This window comes from Benincasa hispida, chromosome 8, assembly GCF_027475165.1.
Source record: "Benincasa hispida cultivar pf3 chromosome 8, pf3_genome.v1.1, whole genome shotgun sequence".
Taxonomy (NCBI): domain Eukaryota; kingdom Viridiplantae; phylum Streptophyta; class Magnoliopsida; order Cucurbitales; family Cucurbitaceae; genus Benincasa; species Benincasa hispida.
The window spans coordinates 14548101-14571416 of record NC_143485.1 but is presented as its reverse complement, the minus strand read 5'-3'; the positions used below and the strand labels follow the sequence as shown (position 1 = coordinate 14571416).

Here is a 23316-nt window from a genome sequence, read left to right as displayed (position 1 = left end):
CATTAACATTTTTACCTACTACATAGAAAAAGCTTAGACATATATTAAAAGGGAAGTAGAATTTTTTGTGAATGCAAAAAGTTAATTTTGAATTTGAAAAGTTACCACATGAGAAAAAGTATTGTTTAAATTTTGAAAACTTTCCAACTTAAACTTTGATAAAATCTTTTCAAGATTTTTTTTTCAAATGTCACTTTTAACCTTATTTGATATTAAAACGAGAACTTAAATGAAACGAATTAAACATTCAAATTAAATTCAATTTAAAATTTTCATTAAAAGACAATATAATTAATTTAGTGCTTTAAGGAAAATAAATAAATAAACTTGGTAGTCTTTTTTTCTTTTTCCTTTTTCATAATAGTCTTTTCCTTTAAGATTGGTTTGACCTAAAACACACTTAGAACATATGGAGTCAATGACAAGTATTTTCTCTTCTATTTTTGTCAAACATGCCAAATTGTCAAAGTAGGCCAAAGAAAGAAAAGAAAATTGGTGACTTTGGATTAAAAAAACTTTTCAAGTTGCTTTACAAAAAGAGGACCCAATAAGAAAAAAGCAAAAAGCAAAATTAATTTTTCTTAAAAAAAATCAACAATGGAGGAACAATAGATTCTTTATTCATTAAGTTATGTTTGAATTAGGGATGATAGTGAGTTTGGTTTTGTCAGTTTTGAGGTCAACCAATAACTAAATCAAACCAATCAGTTTTAAGAAGAGATCCAAACTAATGCGTAATAAAGAACAAAACCATTTGATTGATTTTTTTGGATCGCTTTATTATCCTTTTGGTTCTCCATTTTTGACATTTTTCTTTTTTCTTCCAATTTTTATTTTATTATCACTTTGTTTTGAATTGGTTCTTTTTGGTCATTTAAAATTAAAATTGGGTCTATTTTTTTATCGTAAATTGAAATTTGACATTTTTTTCTTGACACTTTTCTAAATAAAAAACATTTAAACTCCAAACAATTGATTTTTTTTAAATAAAAAATATACATATACCATAATAATTAAAATATTAAAAGATAGTTTGTTTTTAAAGGTGTATATATACCATTGGATTGATTTGGTTTTGATTGGATTTTTTAATAAAAAACTTATCCGAACCAATGGTTTTTGGTTTTCTCCAAATATAAATCAAGATGTCCAATTTTATACTAAAAAATCAAATCAACCATTGGATCGGTTTGAATTGGTTTGACTTTTCAATTTTTCGATTTTTTGTTGCACTCTAGATTGAATCGCGAACAAAATTTTATTTGGCCATAATGTTTAATTCTTTTTAATTGTCAACATAATTCCTTTTAATTTTAAAAATAAATGTTTGTTTTTAATTTCAATGTTTTCAAGTTTTTTTTCCTTTAATTGTCAACATGAATGTAGTTCTACTGACACATCTTTAAAAATTAAAATGTTCAATTATAGTCTCATATCTTGATCCAACATGTAATTTTTAAATTCTAAATGACTTGCGAAGTATAGGAACATATGAATCAATGGACATTGCATCATAGTGGAAAAAAAATCTCAAGACCATACAAACATGGTTAAGATATGCTTGAATTAATCATCACCATGCGTTTCAACGAGATCTTTAAAATAAATTATATGTATAGATAGATGCTCGATCTTTCTGTTTTGTATATAATAAGTCATCAACCTATTCAACTTTTTTTTAAAAAAATTTTTTTAAAAAAAAATCATGGATCTATTAGATGCAAAGTTGAATTTTGTATAATTTAATACATACATTTAAAAAAAATGAGAATAGCAGAAATATTCTAGAGATAAAATCAAAATAAACTAAAATTAGTCATTTTATCCAATAGAAGTAATTATATGATAGTTTTATTGGCAACTTGTAAATAAGTCAACATGAACATAACTTACCTGATATAATATTTATACTATCAATTTCGAGGTCTTCATCTCACATATCGTAAAAAAAAAAAAAAAAAAAAAAAAAAAAAAAAAAACTTATAAATTAGAATATATTTGTCTTCAAGTCAATGCTTTTAGTTTTAGCACTCATTCACTACTTGCCCTTCCATTTGTAATGTTCATATATAAATGCATTATTTAATTATCATTGTTGCAATTACCAATATATTCAATCTTTTTTGTTCATACCCTTTTCTGTATCATGGTTTCATACAATAACCAATGATTTCATATGCTTTGTCAAAAATTTAATCTACTTTATTCTATTTTTTTTTAATACCACTCATTGACAACCAACAAGCTCATGGAAATAATAATTTTCTAAAGGGAAAATTACAAGTACCAATTAAAAAAATATTTTGTGAACTGAAAATTTTAAATTTTTTTAATTTTAAAGACTTAATCGAATCTTGTATTTTCCCTTAATTATTTTCCCGTTTATATCCGTTCTCGATTCTATTTCACGGGATCCATCCCAAGCTTAAGCTAAAACAAAAACATTACTGCACATTTAATTATTAAATGTATTCTTTTTTTTGTTTTTAGAGAAAGGGGAAAAAAATAAAGATTGAGAGGGTGTGGCACGTGAGGAGGAAGGTCGGTGCTTTTAAAATGAGATTTTATTTTTTGAATTTAAAATTTATGTTTAATTAGAAATTGTTCATAAAGTAAACTATGATTTGTCCAAATTTATCTTATGTATTTTCAATAAAAACCACTATTTTTTTTTTCTTTTTGTTAGAGATTTGACATTGACAATAATTTTTAAGGTTGCCAGGATATTTGTCCTATGAAATATCGTTCAATCTGTTCTTTGAACTATCCTTTAGAGTGTCCCTCGAATTATTGATTCTGTCATATATATTTTTCTTATCTAGAAAATTCGGTGTGTTTATTTGTGAAGATTATTTCCTTCTTACTATTATATCTGGTAAAATTTGGTTCGGTTCTCCTTTTTTATTGTGCATATTTAAGTGAATGTTTGTACTATTTTTAGGGTTGCTACTTTGAATAATTATTGTGTTATTATCTTGTGTGTTTGTCCTAAACCATAACTGTATCAATCTTAGTGATTTTGAAGCAAGAAGTATTCTAGTTCTTAAGTGGTTTCTCTAGACCGTCTTGAAGCTTTATCCAAACATAGGGGGAGCTTAAGTTCATCAAATGGAGTGACCTTCATTTGAAGGTGGAAAGATAAAAGTTATTGGTGAAAGTGAATCTCAAACTTAAGGGAACTTAAGGTTCATTAAAAGGGAGTCTCTCACATAAGGGAAGCCTAAGTGATCGGTCGTCAATACTATCACACTTAGGGGAGCCTAAGTTTCATTGAGAGAGAATCTCACACTTAGAGGGAGTCTGTTTTCTATTTGCTAATATTCTCATATTTAGAGGGCTCCTAAGTTTAATTGAAATGGGGAGTCTAAGTGATTGTACACTAAGTTAGACTATTTATGTGCCATTGTAATTATCGTTCATCTACAAACAAGTACAATGTTGTAACCACTTGCCTTTATATTAGGGAAAATATCTTTCCACAAGCATACTATCCCCAAGGCGTAGTAGTATTACACCAAATTGGGTCACTATACTATGTGTTCTATTCTTTTGTTATTTTTCTATATTTATCCTTGATTTTGTAGAATTGTTGTAATATCGTGTGTAACAAGTTACATTTTGTGACCTCTTTTTAATTTGTCCCCCCCAAATTTAGTTCAAATTTATTTCAAGTTAACAATGAGAACTAACCTAAAGATTTATTATAAGTATGAAAACTAAATTTGTCGAAGTCTCAATTTTACAGAAATATCAATGGAGATATCAATATCAATGGATATTTCTAAAAAATTAAAAAAATAAAAAATAAAAAATATTTAAATTAATAAATAAACATTTATACTTTATAACACAAATTAAAATGTCTATTATTTATATATTATATTTACATTATACCATTTTGTCCCTTATTTTTATGTTTGATTATTTTTTTTAATAATATAGTATATGTATCAATCAATTCATATTACATCCCTCGTATCAATGTGGATGAAAATATAAAAAATGTTAGACAAAAAAATTTAGTATAAATAGAGAACAAAATAAAGTTAATATTGTAAAATTTTAAAATTTGTGAAAAAAGAAAATGGAAAATTGCCGTGAGAGAGGAAACAAACGGCGTTTGAACCCCCAAAATCAAAACGGTAACGGGCCGTGTTTTGTTCTCTAGCTGTTTGTCCGCCGTATCTCCATTTTATTTGAATTCCTTCTTCTTCTTCTTCTCCATCTCTATAAATTCCTTCCCATTCCCTTCACCATTCTCAAGCTCTGTAACTCACCAACAATGGCGGTCGCTTCCAGACCCACTCTCACAGACCTTCACATCCCCAAGCTATGGAAGGACAGAGACACTACCAGCCCCGAACGCACCAAAGTCTGGACCGAACCCAAGCTCCGTTCCGACAGAAAAGTCCCCGTCGTTTACTATCTCTCCCGCAATGGCCTCCTCGAACACCCGCATTTCATGGAGGTTCCTCTTTCCTCCTCCGAAGGCCTCTATCTCCGAGGTTCCAAATCAATCCTCTTCTTCTTCTTCTTCTTCCTCTTCTTCGTTTTCGATTTCTTCTGTTTTTTTGACTCTCTGTTCTTCAGATGTTATCAATCGTCTCAACGTTCTTCGTGGAAATGGAATGGCTAGTGCGTATTCCTGGTCTTCCAAAAGGTAATTTCATTCGCTGTTTATTTGATTCCGTTTTTGTTTACTGAGAATCTGATTTTCTAGGGTTTGGGATTTGTTTTAGGAGCTACAAGAATGGGTTTGTGTGGCATGATTTGTCTGAGAATGATTTCATTTATCCATTGCATGGTAAGGAATATGTTCTCAAAGGATCTGAGCTTCTTCATTCATCTTTAGAATGTCGAGTTCAAGGATCGGAATCTTCTAGGTCTTTAAGGCCACCACCGGAGATTCATAAACTCGGTAGCGAAGATTCCGATTCTCCGATCCTCTCTCGCCGACGGAATCAATCATGGAGTTCCGTCGATTTCCATGAGTATAAAGTCTACAAGACTGATTCTAGCTCTGATTCGTCGGCTAAAGCTGCTGCGGCGGATGCTTCTACTCAAACTGAAGAGAAGCACCGGCGGAGGAGACGAGCGGCGAGGGAGGAAGAGAAAGAAACAGAGGAAATAAACCCTACGGCGAGTACAGAGCTGAGTAGAGAAGAGATTTCTCCTCCGCCGTCGGATTCAAGCCCTGAAACTCTCGAATCTCTGATGAAAGCTGATGGACGCTTGATCATTTCCGAAGGCGCAAAAGTCAATCGGACGGCAGAGAGTTTTCCAAGCGGGAGAATGAAGGCATCAGCGGTTCTGATGCAATTGATTTCATGTGGTTCAATCTCCTTCAAAGACTGTGGAGCTACATCAATGGATGATCAAGAATTAGCCCTCGTTGGTTCCTGCAAACCCAGAGCCCTTCACGGTGGTGGGAAAGAAGGAGCAAGAGGGACATCAATGGAAATAGTGGGTTTCTCAGGGGTAAGATTGGAAGAGAAGGAATATTTCAGTGGGAGCTTAATTGAGACCCAGAAAGTGAAGGAAGCTCCAATAGGTCTGAAGAGATCATCTTCTTACAATGCAGATAGGTAAAATTTCTTTGATTGATTACTTTTCAATACTCTGAAATATTATTGATTCTCTGTCTGAGGTTGCTGGTCCACCATTGAATTGAATTTTGCCTGTAAGATTCGTACGGGATTAGGAAAAAGAAAAGAGAAAAAGTAGATTAAAATCAACATTCATTTTGTTTGTAGCACAGCTATAGATAATTGAGAATTGTACTGTTTTGAACCCTTTTTGAATTGTTTGTTTCCTCATCCAGCAAAACAAGAACTGTAGTTTCATTCAATCCAATTTCATTTCATTCATTTTTCTGTCCCATTGTTCATAGATTACCTGAAAATTTTGAGTTAGATCTTAGTAGGAAGCTAAATTTACCCAATTAACATTTGAGGCTGCCTTCCATCTGTTTGTTTATATGTCCCAAAGAGAAGTTGATTGAAGATTAGCATACCCAATTTGCCTATTTAACATCACCATATTAGTTTGGCTTTGATGCTTGTTTATGAATATCCTATAAACTAGTTGCTCTAAATCTACACTTTCAATGACTCAATGTGAATGGTAAGAAAGAAAGTTTGATAACAAAATCTCTGAAATGAAACGGAATGAATGTGTTTGAATTTTCAGGGGTTTGCAGTTGCAAATGTCGGAGAAAGAGCTCGATGCAGCACGAGCAAAATGCATACCGAGAAAGCAGAAGACAACAACGACGAAGGAGACTAACAACAACATAAGCGACGGGCCTTCCATCACTACGAGCAATAGTCAACATGGAAGCAAAAGACTGGACATAGAGCGACAATGAGTGGATCGAGATAGAGAAATAAACTCAAATACAGAATCCCTCCATTTCTGGCAGCTTCTGAAACTCAAAAAACAAAGAGAAAGGAAGAAAAAACCAGGCAGTGCACCCTTGTATTCAAATGAGAAAAAGAAGAAGCATTGTAAAATGAGAAATTTGATTAGTTTATTTGGGTTAGGAGTCAACATGGGTGTAAGTGTAAGTGGTGGGGGTTGAATTATTTGCATTAATGTTGATGAAAGAGGAGCATTAATCTCGAATGTGGCAACTTTTGTTTGACCAAAACTAAAAATTGAACATTGGAATTGCTAAAGAGGAGGGTTTACTTTTTATAGTTTTGAGTAAAGAAGAATAGAATAGTAGGTGGTCACGGGTTAGAAGTAGTATTGTAGGGGCGTCGGCAGTGCAAGGGCCGACAGTTGCCATATTGGAGAAAAGAAGACGTGACTTGTCAAATGAGTTTTTTCTTTTTTTTAATTATTATTATTTATATTACTCTGGGCGATCATTTGTGATCAAGCATTTGGATGAGTCGGATGTAGTAAAGTATTTTTATTTTTAAAAATAATGGTACTAAAATTGTGTTTGTTATCTTGGATTACCTCTCAATACTACAATAGTTCTCTTACACGTTAAGAATCTCACTCCCTCCATTGTGATTGTGCTCGTACTTTTCCAACCTCTTTTCTTCTCGTGCTCGTATTCATAATCTAATATGTATTCTTCCTCATTCTCACTTGTATTCCTTGTGACTCTATCACTTGTGTTTGTGCTTAAACCTCATCAATGGTGCTCGAGAGGCAATGTAAATAATTAATGTTAGTACACTATGACAATGACAATTGGTTATCCTTTATTATTATAAAAATTGTGGCAATTCTTTTACGAGAGATTAAATCTAAATTATTATGTATAAAGTTGTACGTAAGTTTAAAGTCCGAAAAGGTATTTGAATGGAGATGTGGAGATGATTTGTAAATGGTAAATGGTAAGATTGATTGGGGAATGGTGATTGTTGTGTGGGGTATTCACAATCACAAGTGGGCAGTGTTTGCAGCAAAATAGAGAGTTGTGGAGAAGAGAGGCTGCCAACACAGTTTCTTTTCTGCTATTATGCCTCCATTATCGAGGCTCTGAGGCCTCTCTCTCTCGCCATTGATTGTGACTTTACGCCCATGTTCACTGCTCAATTTCCTTGCTTCTATCTCGCATTAATGTCCTCTTTCACACTTCTTAATTTTCTTTCTTTTTTTCTTTTATAGAAATTTTGGTTTGGTTTGAATTATAAAATCAATTTAACACTTTTTTATTTTTTTTACTACCGTTGTCCTACCTAAAAAAGATTTAGAAAAGTCTTGAACTTGTCCAACATTAAAAAAGTTTAGGAAAGTTGTAGGTTTGTCCTACATAAAAAAAAAGTTTAAGAAAGTCATGACTCCAATCCTATAAAAGAAGTCCATGTCTTTGATTTTTAGTCGTCTCAGTTAGAAGCAAAGTTTAGGTGTCCTAGCTCTAGTTAAATTCTCTTAATGTATTCTCTAGTTTGAGAGTGGAAAAATGGTGTGAGTAGTCAAAAGTTTTGAGAGTTGTAATTGGGATCGAAGAGAGAATTGTTTTATGTGATTGTAACAAATTTTCACATAGTGGATTTCTTTGTGGTGGGTCGTGATTTTTCTCTGAATTGGAAGTTTTTCACGTAAATTCTTGTATTTTCTGTTTGAGGTATTTCTCAACAAACATATGTTTCTAGAGAAACCTTAAAATGTCGATATCAAAAGTTAAGGACTATTTTTTTTTCAAAAGAAGAAAAGTTCAAAAACATTGACATGTAATTTCATCAAATCGATGGTTCAATCTTTTACCTAGTGGTTAAATAAACAAAACTTTTGCAGGAGTTGAGAGATTTTGATCTCTAAGGAGATTCAAATCTTCTCACTTATTTCTTCTACACAATCTTATGCCTATTTGATGGGCGTTGAACATGGTGGAATCTTTTGATTGTCAACTACACTCTCATCATGCCACGCTAGCTATTTCTCAACCTTTTCACCCTCATTGAGATATCGAGGAAGTTTTTCTTTGGTTAATCTCCCCTCTTGAATTCTGATTTGGCAGTTTTGAATGATGAAGTAGAAGTTCCGACTATTGTCCAGTCCGATGAACTCGTTGAGGTTATTGTTATGTTTGAGGAAATATCTTTCAACTCTTGAAGTTAACATCTCTTCTCTTCAAGTCAAAATTAAATTTCTAATCATTTGGAATATTTGATTGTGCCTTTACGCGCACTTTCATTGCCCAATTTATTTGCTTCTTTCTCGCATTAATGTCCTCTTTCATCCTTTATAAAAGAAAAATTGGGATAATTTTTAGTTTTGATTAAATTATAAAATAAATTTAAACATGGTTTGGAAGAAACGTTTGAAGTGTCTAATATTGTTGAAAATATGAAGGTGTCAATTTTACGTAAGTGTAAATGTTTTTTTTAAAAAGTAATAAGAAAACTAAATCAATAAATAATCATTTTAAATTTTGTCTTAAAATTTGTTACAATGGTTGTGAAGATTGAGTGTATGTTTAGGAGCCATGGTAGATTAAATATGTTTGGGAATGATTGTAGAAATAATAATTTGAACAAAATTGATTTATTAATTAGTGATTTATTAAAAGTGATTTTTATACAATCATTTTAATGTTTTGTTCTACACTTTTTAAAAGAGTTTTTCTACTATCAAAAGTGATTTTCGATGATTTAAGAGCATGTTTGATATTGATCTTTTGAATAAATGTTTTAAGATGAATTATCTAATTATAAGGATTGTTTTGAAATATAAAAAAATGAATGAAAATATTTATAAAATATAACAAAATTTTAGAACTATCAATGATAGACTATAAACTTCAATCAGTGTCTATCATTGATAGTTCTAAAATTTTGCTATATCTTGTAAATATTTTCAATAGTTTTATCATTTAAAATAATTTTCCTAATTATAATTAGTTTTGTAAAAGTGTTATAAATCATGTTAATATAATGGGTTCCATACTTGTACAAGTAATTTAATTTAATAAAAAGTACATTTAGATGATTAGTTTGTTTTTAAATGTCACTTTAGAATCATCAAGCTATTAAAAAAAGGCATTGCATCTTAGATAAAAGAATTAGAGGTGGTAGACGAACATCATATAAAGAGATAAAAATTTAAGAGAAAAAATAGAGGTGGAGAAAAGTTTTGAAGAGAAAAAATATTACCAAAAAAGAAATTTAGAGATGGATCAAAAAGTTAATAAATAATAGCGACAATGAGAATTCAAAAGTAGAGAAACGGTTATGAACGGGAGGAGCACAACGAGAGTACAAATATTAATAAAATATAATATTAAAATAAATATAATATAATATAATAATAAAATAAATAAATATTAATATACTTAAACATAATATATATGAACAAAATATAAAATAAGAAATTTCTTTAAATTCTCCACTTTTCCCAATTTTCATGAATTTTACCCAATATGTAGGTGTCTTTCAAAAACCACCAAATATTACTATTTACAGGCAATTTGGCAAACATTAATGGACGCATCTAATAGGCATGAACATTAATAATGTGGATTGTTGAGGCACATGGACAATATTTTGGAAAATGGGAGAATGACACCCATGGTCAATGGACGCATCTAATAGACATTCATTATCATAATATTTATAATATTCTCTCTTAGATGTCTGTTATATATATGTAATATGTCTCGTTAAAACATTACTAGAAAAAAAACCCATCGGGAAAAGAAATTCTAATGAAGAAAAAAGGTACATATTTCATATGATCTAATACTCTTAAAAAGAATACAATATATATATTTCCCCTCATGGAAACATCACTTATCTTTGAGTCGTCGCATTTCAATATTGTGCACCAATTTTTCAAAGATTATGGTAGGTAATATCTTTCTAAATAAATCTGTCATGTTATCTTTCGAACAAATTTTTTATATATTGATATCGTCATTTTCTTCAAGATCATGAGTGTAGAAAAGCTTTGGTGAAATATGTTTTGTTCTATCTCTTTTAATATATCCTCATTTGATTTGGGACATGCATGTTGTGTTGTCTTCGTATAATATTGTTGGAAGACTTTTACTAGAAGACAAACCACATGTTCCACGAATGTATTGTGTCATTGATCAACCATACACATTCTCGACTAGCCTCATGAATTGCAAAAATTTCAACATGCTTTGAGGAAGTAGCCATTATGGTCTGTTTCACTGACTTCAACGATACAACAATTCCTCCACATGTGAATAGATAAACTGTTTGAGATCTAGCTTTGTGTGGATCAGATAAATATCTAGAATCTGTATAACCAATCATATCAAAATTTGATTTATTTGAATAAAATAAAATCATATCAATCGTTTCTTGGAGATAAAGGAGTATATGCTTAATTATGTTCCAATGTCTTTTGTTGGAAAAGAACTATATCTTACTAATAAATTAAAATGCAATATATGATCTTGTATTATTAGCAAGATATATGAGTGCACCAATTGCATTAAGATATGGTACTTCAAGACCAAGAAGTTATTCATTATCATCTGGATGTCGAAATATATCTTTCTTTACATTTAGTGAACGAATTTCCATTATATCCCATCTGCTAAATGCTCAATTTGCAAGCCAAGAAATTTTTTTTTTCGAGATCTTTTATCTCAAATTATTTTTTAAGATATTCTATTGCCTTTGAAAACTTTTCAGGAGTTTCAATTATATTTAAATCATCAACATATACAGTATAATAGCAAATCCTGACTATAATTTCTTTATAAAACACACGGACATATTGGATTATTTTAATATCCTTCTTTCAACAAATATCCACTCAAGCAATTGTACCCCATTCGTCCTAATTGTTTCAATCCATATAACGATCTCTATAACTTTATTGAATACAATTCCCGGGAATTTGATTTATATGCTTCATGTCACACCCCTTCCCGAATTACTCTCCCAACTCGAGAAGAAGTGTGAAGACAGCAATTACCAAACCTCTTATGACAACTACTGCCAACATACTTCCATGAACCTGTACTCTTAGCACCTGATAAGCAGTTATATCTCACAACAGATTATTACCAGATGGTCAATACGGTTTAAACATACATGTTCATAAATCGTAGTACACTTTATTTACAAACAACATGGTTATGAGGTCCAAGTAAGTCTATTTACAACAACTAGTTAGACTTTTACCCTGATTTCCCACAATGTGAATTTAAGACTCAAGTTTAATAAAGACATGATGAGCCACCTAAGCTTCGAGTTTCCTAAGTTACTTAAGAAGTGATTGACTGACAAAACTGCTAGGCCTCGAGATGTCAACTGCTACCTGGTGAAGGAAAACATTTTAAAGAGTGAGCTTAACATGCCTAGTGAGTGACTATTTTAAAAGACACATGCTTTCTTATAAACATAACATAAAACATTTACATTCTTACTTCAGGATTTGAGAGTAAAACGATAATCATAGAATCATAACATATAATAACCTTGAGTTTAAATTCATCATTATTTCTTGTAAAGCACTTCTACTCCTTCACTTGAACATGAGAGGGAGCCTTTTTGCTTGATCCCTAATAATCTTAGTTGAGAGAGAACCCTTTTACTCGATTTCTTCAACATCGGCAACATATATCTTACGTGCACGTAGAATGGAATAGGATCCTGCCTACCTTACCATATCTTTGGCAGCAAGGATCTCTATATAGCTAGGTATCTTACTATACCTTCGGTATCAATGCTCAGGAGTAGGTTTTACATACTAGCATAAAGAATTTTAACTTTATATAAATTATTATCATAAAATAGCATTTTCATCATGCTAAAGGAAATCCTTGAATAGCGTAGTCAAATGCTAAAACATGGCATACAACCTAATTGGAACAAATAGAGGTTATATATAAAATTTGTCTTTAAAGTATCAACCATGCGTTCAACATTAATTTCTAATACTTAAAACATGCGTTGAGAGAATCAAGTAAAAACCAAACATCGTTTGAAGCTCACTAGAAAAACACTAGCAAATATTTGAAAACTACTCACTCACTGTCTTTGAGTTACTTATTCAAAGGATTGTAGGCCTCCTCTATAAGCGTTTGCCTTGTAATAATAATAAGAGCCTTTGGTTAATGCCTTAAGCCTCCTCTTGAGATCTTTCTTGAGCTTAACTTCACTAACTAATTTTAACATATGCAAAATCTAAGTCTAGTTTAACGTATCATTTGATCCCTTTTTACTCGATGCATCCCTAGGATATAGGTGCTTAACGCGTTACCACACAACCCAAACTTTACCTTGTAATTGGTAGGTAGCAATAGGCACATGGTACTCCTTGTCATCAGATGCGCCTACCTCGCCTATGCGATAATTGCTTATAGTCGTAATCCTCCATGCCTACTTCCGTGGTTTGCAGCCTCTCACACCCCTGTGTGCGCCCCTTGGCCAATGCCTACCCACTCTATTGCATCCCTATTCACGTGTTCGCCCATACTTAGCCTCAGTTGGTTAGCTGTTTGCTTATGCGTGGGTTGCAGCTGACTACTTGTTCATCCAACCAAATTTCCATATTCAATTTTCAGCTTGAATAACTTAATTTCCAGACTTAATCTCATGAAGTTTTCTTCTAAGTCCCAGACATCTTAACTAGCTTACCTTAAAGTTTCGATTTTTTATTCTTCTCCACAAGCTTGAAATTTACCAATCTTTACAACTTGTTCGGGTAGCCTAAGATTTTTGAACACTTAAGGAATTCTTCAACCTTCAACTCAATTCCATGGGAATTTTCCTTCAACATCCTTGGATTAGCCCCTTCACCGCTCCAGCTTCAAGTTGACAGCAACTTTCTCTTCCTTAGCACGTATAAAATTCCCAAATTGAGCTCTTCAACTACAACTTCTTTTATATTAAGGCTGCATGACCAACTAACTTTCTTAGAATGACAGTTGGAGCACTAACCCTACTTAAGGTCTTTAACCACACCACTTAGCCCACTAATTGGGTGGTTAAATTAGATGCTTAAGTCTATCATCAATGCTCAGGTTGCGATCAAGCTAGCCTTCCTTCTCGGCCAACACATACCTTAGCTAATGCTGCATACCCTTACTTAATGCATCACTAGCCAACACATACATTGACTTTGACTTAGACACATGCTTAAGCCTGTCGCTCCTCAATCCCCCTTAACCTCTAATATACCTCGACATCTTAGGAGGCATGTGTCCACGACTTCTTGAAGATTAGTAAAGGCTAAGATGAATAGTTTACACATATTCAAGAGGATAATTAAACACATAATCAAGAGGACTTAAATATAATTAATTGATAAAATAAGTTTAGGGGTTTACATTTCAGATACCTTAAATCCTTCTGGGATTCTCATATAAATATAATTATCAAGAGATCCATATAAATATGTTGTGACTACATCCATAAGATGCATATCCAGATTTTCATACACAATCAGACCAATTAAATATCTTAATTTAATTACATCCATCATCAAAGAATACATCTCCTTATAATCAATACCAGGTCTTTGTGAAAAATCTTGTACGATTAGTCTTGCTTTATATCTTGTGACCACATTATTTAATTTCTTTTCCTCAAAAATACCCATTTGTATCCCACAGATTTGACACCTTCTGATGTTTAGACTACTAGTCCAAAAACCTGGTATTTTGAAAGTGAGTTTAATTCTGCCTCGATTGCTTCTTCCTACTAAAGCCAATCTTTTCTATGTCGACATTCTTCAACAGATTTTGGTTCAGGAACCTCACTTTCAGATATAATATCAAGAGCAACATTATACGCAAAAATGTTGTCAATAACTACATTGGTTCGGTTCCATCTTTTTCCTGTCATGACATTAGTTTATTGAATTCTCATTATTCTCTTTAGATATTTCACCTTCCTCACTAGTCATATCAATGATTTCTTCATAGGTAGTTATATCCTCAACCAAGTATTCTTGACTATTTATTATCTTTCTTTTTCGAGGATTTTTATCTTTGAATCCCACTGATCTACCACGCTTCAAGTTTGTTCCAGACTCATTAGTGACAACTTGCTGTGTTGGGATATCAATTTTTTATGGAACATTTTGCAGCCAGTATATGTGACTTACTTACTTCTTTGTATATAAATGCATATGGAAACTGATTTGCTTTATTTTGCAAATGAATTATCTTCTAAACTTCAAGTTCACATTGATCTGTATGTGGATCTAAATGAGACAATAACGATGCATTCCATGTAATTTCTTTTTCCAACTTCTTAATTCTTACCCCTAATGTTAGAAAATTTGCCTTATTAAAATGACATTAAGCAAACTGTGCAGTAAATACATCACCCGTCAGAGGTTTAAGATATTTGATAATTGATAGGGAATTATATCGAATATATATTCCTAACCTCCTTTGAGAACCCATCTTAGTATGTTGTGGTGGAGCAATTAGAACATATACTGCACATCCAAAAATTCTCAGATGAGAAATATTTGACTCATGGTCATAAGCTAGTTGTAATGACGAGTACTTATGATAAGCTACTGGCCTAATGCATACAAGTAACTCTGCATACAAAATAGCATGTCCCCATACAGATGTAGGAAGCTTAGCTCTCATAAGCAATGGTCTAACAATTAACTGCAAACATTTTATGAATGATTCTGCTAAACCATTTTGTGTATGAACGTGAGCTACAAGATGTTCAACACTTATACCAATTGACATACAATAATTATTAAAAGCTTGAGACGTAAATTCACCAGCATTATCAAGACGAATGGTCTTAATTGTATAATCACGAAATTGTGATCTTAACTTAATTATTTGAGCAAGTAATCTTGCAAATGCAAGATTTCGACTTGATAATAAGCATATATGTGACCATCTGCTGGATATGTTTATTAATACCATAAAATATCTAAATGGTCCACTTGGTGGGTTAATAGGTCCACATATATCACCATGAATTCTTTCTAAAAATGCAGGTGATTCAATTTCTACTTTAGCTGGTGATGGTCAAATGATCAATTTTCCTTAAGAGCAAGCATCACATGATAATCCATTAGATTGAAGAATCTTCTGGCTCTTCAATGCGTGTTGATTTGAATTCTCAATAATTCTTCTCATCATTATAGATCCTGGATGACCTAATTTGTCATGCCAAATTGTAAATATATTTGGATTCATGAGCTTCAGATTCATTGTTGCATATGTTTCAATTACTCGTATATGAGTATAATATAATCCAGAAGATAAAGTAGGAAAATATTCCAATATACGTTTTTCATTTGAGATAGTAGATATGATATAAAGATACTCCATATTATTCTTACTATCAGTCTCAATTGATAACCATTGCAATGTATATCTTTAAAACTAAGTAGATTCCTCTTTGATTGACTAGAGAACAATTGACTAGAGAACAATGCATTGTCAATTATAAATTTGTTCCTCTAGCCAAAATAATATTTGCTTTTCCAAAGCATTCAATCAGGTTTGCAGAACTTGATATCGTATTGACTTTTGCTTCTAGCATTGTCAATTTGAAAAATTATTTTCTACTTGTAATTAAAAGAAAATAATTACAATAAGATAAACAACATTTGGAATATACAAAGATTAACATCTACTAAGAGAAGAAAAACACAAAAACATAGAGATGAATAAAAAGCCAACATTAAGTTCAGATATTTTCAAAGTCAAAGGAAACTCTTGATTTTCCATCAATTCTGCTGATTTTCTCTTCAGAAGATTTAAAAAAGTGAGCCACATCCAAATTTGTCATATGAGATGGGTCAAATATGTTATTATCCTAGTATGCAAAATCAAACATTTGAGAACAAATTGCACCTCTCCCCATTTGGAATTGGATCATTAGCCAATTCTTAATTTCATTCAGTAGACCTACATCATTCCTAATGTGTAAGATAGAAAAGCTACTGAACTATTGATGATTCTCTTGTAAACACAAGACTCATCAACATTTTGATCAAAGCTATAAGATTTGATCGCAGTATCAAATCTTATTCTAAGATCAAGAAGTTTGCTTCAATCCATATATGGACCACACTCAGATGAATCTCCAAAATGGTAGGCTTGTTGAGTCGGCGATCTGGCCACTCTCACCCATACAAATCAAAAGATCACACTCATAGGCAGGAGTTCACAACTCACTTAGGATTAAGGTCATGTTACCTATGGTCATCTTAGTGAAATGAAAGTCTTTATTATGAACGGCGTTATATAATGAGACTAAACATTTCGTGGTTCGGTCTTATACAAACTCCTTTGTATAGAATATCCCTGCTCGCATGTCTAATACATGAATGATCAGGATCAGATCATTTATAGCACTTTACAACATTTGTAACATCTACAAAACGGGCCATACTCATAGTGTCACCAGGATAAGGTATCCAGCCTTATCCATATACTACAGACCATTTAGGTTATCACTTAAACATGATCCACCTATATGTCTCCACATACATGTTTAAGTTACAATGATAATCTCGGATGTTGGTTTATTAGTTTATGGTAAATGAAATTAAAATATCACATATTTCGTAAACAAAGTGAAAAAAATATCAAATATTATTAATCACTTACAAGTTTGTTCATACAAGGTTTACAAACTATAGGACCCTACGAGATTTAGGATATCAACCCCAACACGAACATTCCCCGCAGGGATTCCATGATCTCACGAGTAGTGATCATGGGCACATACTTCTTGGCCAAGACTTCAGAAAGACTAGCCAAGATATACGCTCGGGCCTTTTCATTTGCCCTTATCCAATGCTCGTATGTCTCTCGAACGTTTCGAGTGGCATTTTGAGTAGGAATAGGAGGACAATCCTTCATAAGGAAAAAACGAAGGTCATCGATAATTATTATTGTGTTGATTGTGTTTTTCTACGTTGTATAGTTTTTGTCGGTAATTTTGTCAGCAACGAGTAAGTTAAGTGTCGCGGAAGTCCTAATGAAAATTGTTGAAACCATACAATTTATTTGTAGTATTAGTACTCTATGCATTAACCCATTTGCAAAAGCCAATCAAATTTAGTAAAATAATCTAATGCACTCTAAGTGACATCTATTTTACAATGATGTGTCAGTGAGTCAAGACAAAAGTCACCGTAGGGTGATCAGGTGTCCCTTCATTGAAATGAGACTATCTCAACAGATAGACAAAACAACTCCTTATTACTATAACTATCAGTCACCATTGTTCGGTCTATAAATTGTTAAACTCGTTTAACATTTTCTTGTAAGTGTAACCCCTCATTTTAGATTCTAGAGTTTCGCCCCAATGAGCCAACCGTAGAGAAAAATCAATTGGGGCAAAAACTAAAGTAACCTTATCCATTTCTAGAGTTTGAGGTAAAGAATCATGAAAATGTCATCCGTAAGAGGACACAAAAAAAGGTGCCTCGAGACCAAGCATGAAACTTTACTACAAACTAATGAGAGAGACAATGGGATATGTTGACACATGTCCTACTCCCACTTACAATCTCTCTATTCACCTTGATATTGACCTATACAAACATCATCCGTTGAAGGACACAAGCAAAGGTGCCTCGAGTTCGAGTATAAATATCATGGTGTGAACTTTTAGGGAGAAACGTAAAAAAAGAAAAATGAAGTATCATATGCTCAATTTTTCTCCTATTAAGTGTTTTACCTAGGGTTAACTTAGGAAAATCCAGCTATTGATTTTAACTAAGTGATTATTTAATTTTCTCAAAAGTAACATTATTTTGAATGGTTAAATAACTTTGATTAATGTTTATTAAACACTTTAATTAACCTCAATCAACCATTGCATACTTGTAGCAAATCTATCTAATTCACATTTCCAGGTAAGTTCCAAAATAGGGGTGTTACGTTTCTATCAACTTAAATACCATAGCCTAGACAAAACTAGCCTTAGACAAAAGGTCCCTTATAGATACATTTGCTACAAATGTAATCTTTTAATTAAGTACCAATTTAATCTTATTAAACTGATTAAAAGATTAAACTTAATTTCTAATCTTATTAGAAATGTGATCTCCATATTTTAAAACTATTTTTTAAAAAAATGATTTTAATATAAGGTTTGCATGCAATTTTGAATTATTGATTTTAATTTCTAATTTCATTTAATTATAACTTTTATAAAATAAATTAAATATATTAAAATCATACATTTGCATTCATTGACACACTCAGTAAAATTATAGTAATTTAAAATTACCTAAGGTAGTGTCATGCTTCATGCAATTCAAGTTCATTACTAATCATATATAACACTTATATAATTAAAGTAGTGATATAATTAACATACATCCATACATACATTCAACTATATATTATAACATTTACAATATAAATGACGCATGAATAATGCATAACCTATGGTGAGATTTTTACTATATAGCATACATTATGACATATATAAAATTAAAAGTAAATCATACATTAAATGCATAATTTTAAAAATAATTACTGGACCGGGATTGGACTCCTAAACTATTAATTAAATTATTATACACTTATATTAATTTAATTAATAAAAGAAACTATCTATTACAAGAATAATGGTCAACTGGTTCAAAACAAGCGAATCGAATCTTGAACCACATAAACCGAACCGCCCAACACCTTAATTGGCCAAGAATCGCTTGAACGAACCAAACTGGACACGAACCAGTCAAGCCACAAACCAAACCGGGTGCAAACCGGTTTGTTCTTTCCGTCTCGCAATATTGCAATGCTGTGACCTAGCGTTTAAACGCTACAAATAGAACACTTCGTTCGCCTAATCGCAGCGTTGCAATGCTACTGTACAATAGCCACTGTACAGTTGTGATATTCTTTGATTCTCCTCCATTTTTGGCCTCACCTTCTTCATATTTTCATTGGAACAGCCACGAACGATTCAATCTTGAACAAATACAGACTCTATAACATAAATTATGCCCAAAACACGGGCCCTTACAAATCAAATTAGCAAAACTAAAGGCTGTAAATACTAGATCCAATCCCAAAATTATCCAAAATTATAAACCAAGCATTCCCTTCATTCATCAATTATGAACTAGATACATAATGCAAAAACCCACCAAGAATTTGTAAAATTAATTCTGAAATTTTGAAAAAATTGGGACCTAAAACCCTGCTCTGATACCATTGAAGGAACCGGTGAAGGTTTGGAGCAGAAGCAGGGAACGGTCCCAAATTCTAATTTTTACAGAACATTCAATTTTACAGAATAATATAGAAAATTATGCATTATCAACAATTACAACATGTAAATAAAAATAAAGAAAAGTAAAAAAGGAGATACTAACTCTTGAAGATCTAATCTTCTTCTCGTAATTCTTTTTCCAAAAATTCACATACTCGAAACTCTAATTGGCCACCACCAATGAGAACCTCCTCTGGGATGAGAATCCAAGGAGTTGTGTGGGCTCTTGGTATTTTGGGTAAGTGAGATTGAGAGAAGGAAACGGTGAGATTAGAGAACTTTTTCTCATGAAAAAAAAAAACTATAAAAACCACTATAAGAAGAAGAAAAACTAATCACCCTGCATATTCACCCACTCATGCACGTTATAGAGAGAAAAACCAAAAATATTTTTCAAATTTTAAATTAATTAAAATAAAAAATATTTTAATAAAACATTAATATATATTTACATGTTAGCCAATTTATCATATAATATATATTATATTAAACTTTATGTTATATCAAATATAACATATAACCTATAGTTTAATATTGTATCAAATACAATATAACCTATAGTTTTCATTCTCTCATTAATGTCTGGTATTTAATATAAATCCTATTTATATTAAATTTAATTATATGAATCTGATTCACATAATTAATATTTGAATCATATTCAAATATTTATTTCCTCTTAAATAAACTTTATATTATAATGTATCAAATACATTATAGTAATTATATCTTATATAATTAAATTAAATTAATTATATCACATACAATTAATTTGAACAATTCAAATTAATCTAAAATTGATTATCATTTAATCCCTGTTGAGCTACAGAAGAAACCTCATGGACCTGTAGCTTGAAGCTTCAATGGTAATTGAATAATTAATTAAACTCCTTTAATTAAATTTTTCAACATCCATTAAATATTGGACATTCCACTAAAAAACCGACAGTTGCACTCTTCGCACTACAGATATATTTCTTTGTCCATTAGATATAACTAGTCAATAGTGCGATGACCATTTACAAATTGCTCGTAAGTGCAGCTCGACCAGAACTACCGTTTTGCGCTCGTAGTTACTTCTAACTTCTTAAGTACCATTGATCCCTCTAATGAATAATAAATCATAGTTCAACTATGACCAAACCTCTCTATAGCCAAGAGAGGGTGTGGCGCCATATTAGTCAAACCCTGGAATCAACCCTTAAAGGAGCAATTTATTTACTTACCCCGACCTCAGGGAAAGAATGAATTTCGTCTTGTGTAGTTGTGTTCCCAACTCCCCAATCAGACGAATTCCCAAAATGGTAGACTTATTAAGTCGGCGATCTGGCTACTCTCACCCATACAAATCAAATGACCGCTTTCATAGGTAGAAGTTCACAACTCACTCAGGATTCAAGTCATGTCACTCATGTTCATCCTAGTGAAAAGTAAATCTCAATTATAAACGATGTTATATAATGAGACTAGTAATTTCGTGGTCCAGTCTTATACAAACTCATTTGTATAGAATACCTCGCTCACATGTCTCCAGATGAATGATTAGGATCAGATTATTTGTAGCACTTTACAACAATTGTAACATCTACAAAACAAGTCATATTTGTAGTGTCACCGGGATAAGATATCCAGCCTTATCCATCTACTACAAATCATTTAGGTTATGACTTAAATATGATCCACCTGTATATCTTTACATACATGTTTAAACTACAGATGATAACCTTGGATGTTAGTTTTTTTGTTTGTGAGTTTAATGCTACTAAATGTTAAATAAAACATCTCATATTTTATTAAATAAATAAATTTTGACTCTCTATGACCAAGTATATGGATAAAACTATGTCGAATCCTTCCAGAAATGTAACCTAGAATTGGATCTTCATTATCTAAACAAACACAAAACATACCATTGGTAAGTGATTCAGTAATTAAACCTTCAAAAATCCTTTTTTGTTCTTAATGTTTGTACAATACAATTACAAACTACAGGACCCTACGAGATTTAGGACATCAATCCTGACCTACCTTTAACGGAAAAAAAACGATAGGAGCTCGTGTTGATAACGTGTTATGAGCTTGAAGAGCACAACGGGAACACGAATACCAATAAAATATAATATTAAAATAAATATAATATAATATAATAGTAAAATAAATATAAATTAATATAAATTAATATAAATTAAACATAATATATAAATTAACAAAATATAAAATAAGAAATTTCTCTAAATTCTCTATTTTCTCCAATTTTCATGGACTTTACTCAACATGTGTCTTCCAAAACCCACCAAATGCCACTATTTATAGGTAATTTGGCAAATAGAAGGTGAATTATATGGACATCAATAATGTATAATGTTGAGACACATGGACAACACTTTGAAAAATAGGGGTATGACACGTGGTCAAACTAAATATGAGCATCTAATGGTATCTATCATCATAATATTTATAATAGAAACAAGTTAATAGGGTTATTATAATCTCTTATTTAGGATAATGATAAAAGTTATGTAGAATAATTTTAAAGAGAAAAAAAACTTAAGAGTGAGGGACAATAAATTTCAATAGCAATAATTTAGAGAAAGAGATAAAAAGAATTAGAGAGAGAAAAACAAGAGAAAAATTAAAAATTAAAAATTGTTAAAAAAAAACCATTGGAGAGAGAAAAAGTGAGAAGAGGTTAAAAATTAGAGATGAGCATTGCAAAAATTTTAGAGAGAGAAAATTAAGAAGAGGTTAAAAATTAGAGGGAAATAAAGTTAAAAATGGTAAAAAAAAAACCCCACAAATTCCCAATCTTTTAACAAAAAAATCATTTGGTAATCACCTCCCAAGTGATTGTTGATATAGAATCACTTGAAGTGTGTTTACAAAATCACTTTTGATCGTTATCAAACATCATAATTTAAGAAGAAAAGTAATTTAGATATGTGAATGTGATTTTGGTAATTTCCAATGTACTTTTTAGTCTAAGAACTTTTATGTTTTTTGAGGTTAACAAGTCCATAGCATATTCAATATTTTATTTTAAATTAAAAAATCTATTAAACATAAAATTAAATTTTTGTGGATAACGAAATATTGAATAGGTTAAAATTGAAAATTTGATTCTAAAAATATTGATTTAGCACAAATATAAAATCATTTGTCACCAATGATTCATCTCGTTACATAAAATATGCTATAAAATAGGATCATAAATATAGAGATATGCAAAACATTTTAGGGTATTTGGTCCTAGGAGTTGTGAATTTCATTCTTTATTTGGCCTAAGTAGTTTGTAGGTCTCATTACTAACAATATCAATTTTATTGTTCTTTGGAGCTCACTTCCACTTCTTATCCTAAATGTCTATTTAAAGATAAAAATAAAAGAAAAATACTGCATAAAAATTGAGCTAAGTTAGAGATAATTATTTTTCTTCTATAAATTAGCATTGGTTAAATATCGATTTTAAAATGGTTGTACGAAATAATTCTCAACATGTAATCGCAAGCAATGAAATTAGAAAAATGGTGTAGAAAAAAAAGAGAGAAAATTAGAAAATGAATAATGATGGAAGTAACAAATTATATCTAACCTTTATGTGATAACAACCGTTGAATTTGTCATTCAATGAAGACGTGACTTATAAATCAAG

The 23316-nt window shown here is 31.3% G+C and overlaps 1 protein-coding gene across 1 annotated transcript; it reads left to right on the top strand.

The window, feature by feature from the left end:
* Window positions 1-4169: 4169 nt before the first annotated feature.
* LOC120082465 (UPSTREAM OF FLC protein (DUF966)) lies at window positions 4170-6955 on the top strand. The gene is made up of 4 exons (XM_039037644.2): window positions 4170-4505; window positions 4591-4660; window positions 4740-5585; window positions 6190-6955. Exons 1-4 carry the CDS (start codon window positions 4283-4285, stop codon window positions 6365-6367), a joined length of 1317 nt encoding a protein of 438 aa, XP_038893572.1. The 5' UTR covers window positions 4170-4282; the 3' UTR covers window positions 6368-6955.
* The last annotated feature ends 16361 nt before the right edge of the window (window positions 6956-23316 follow it).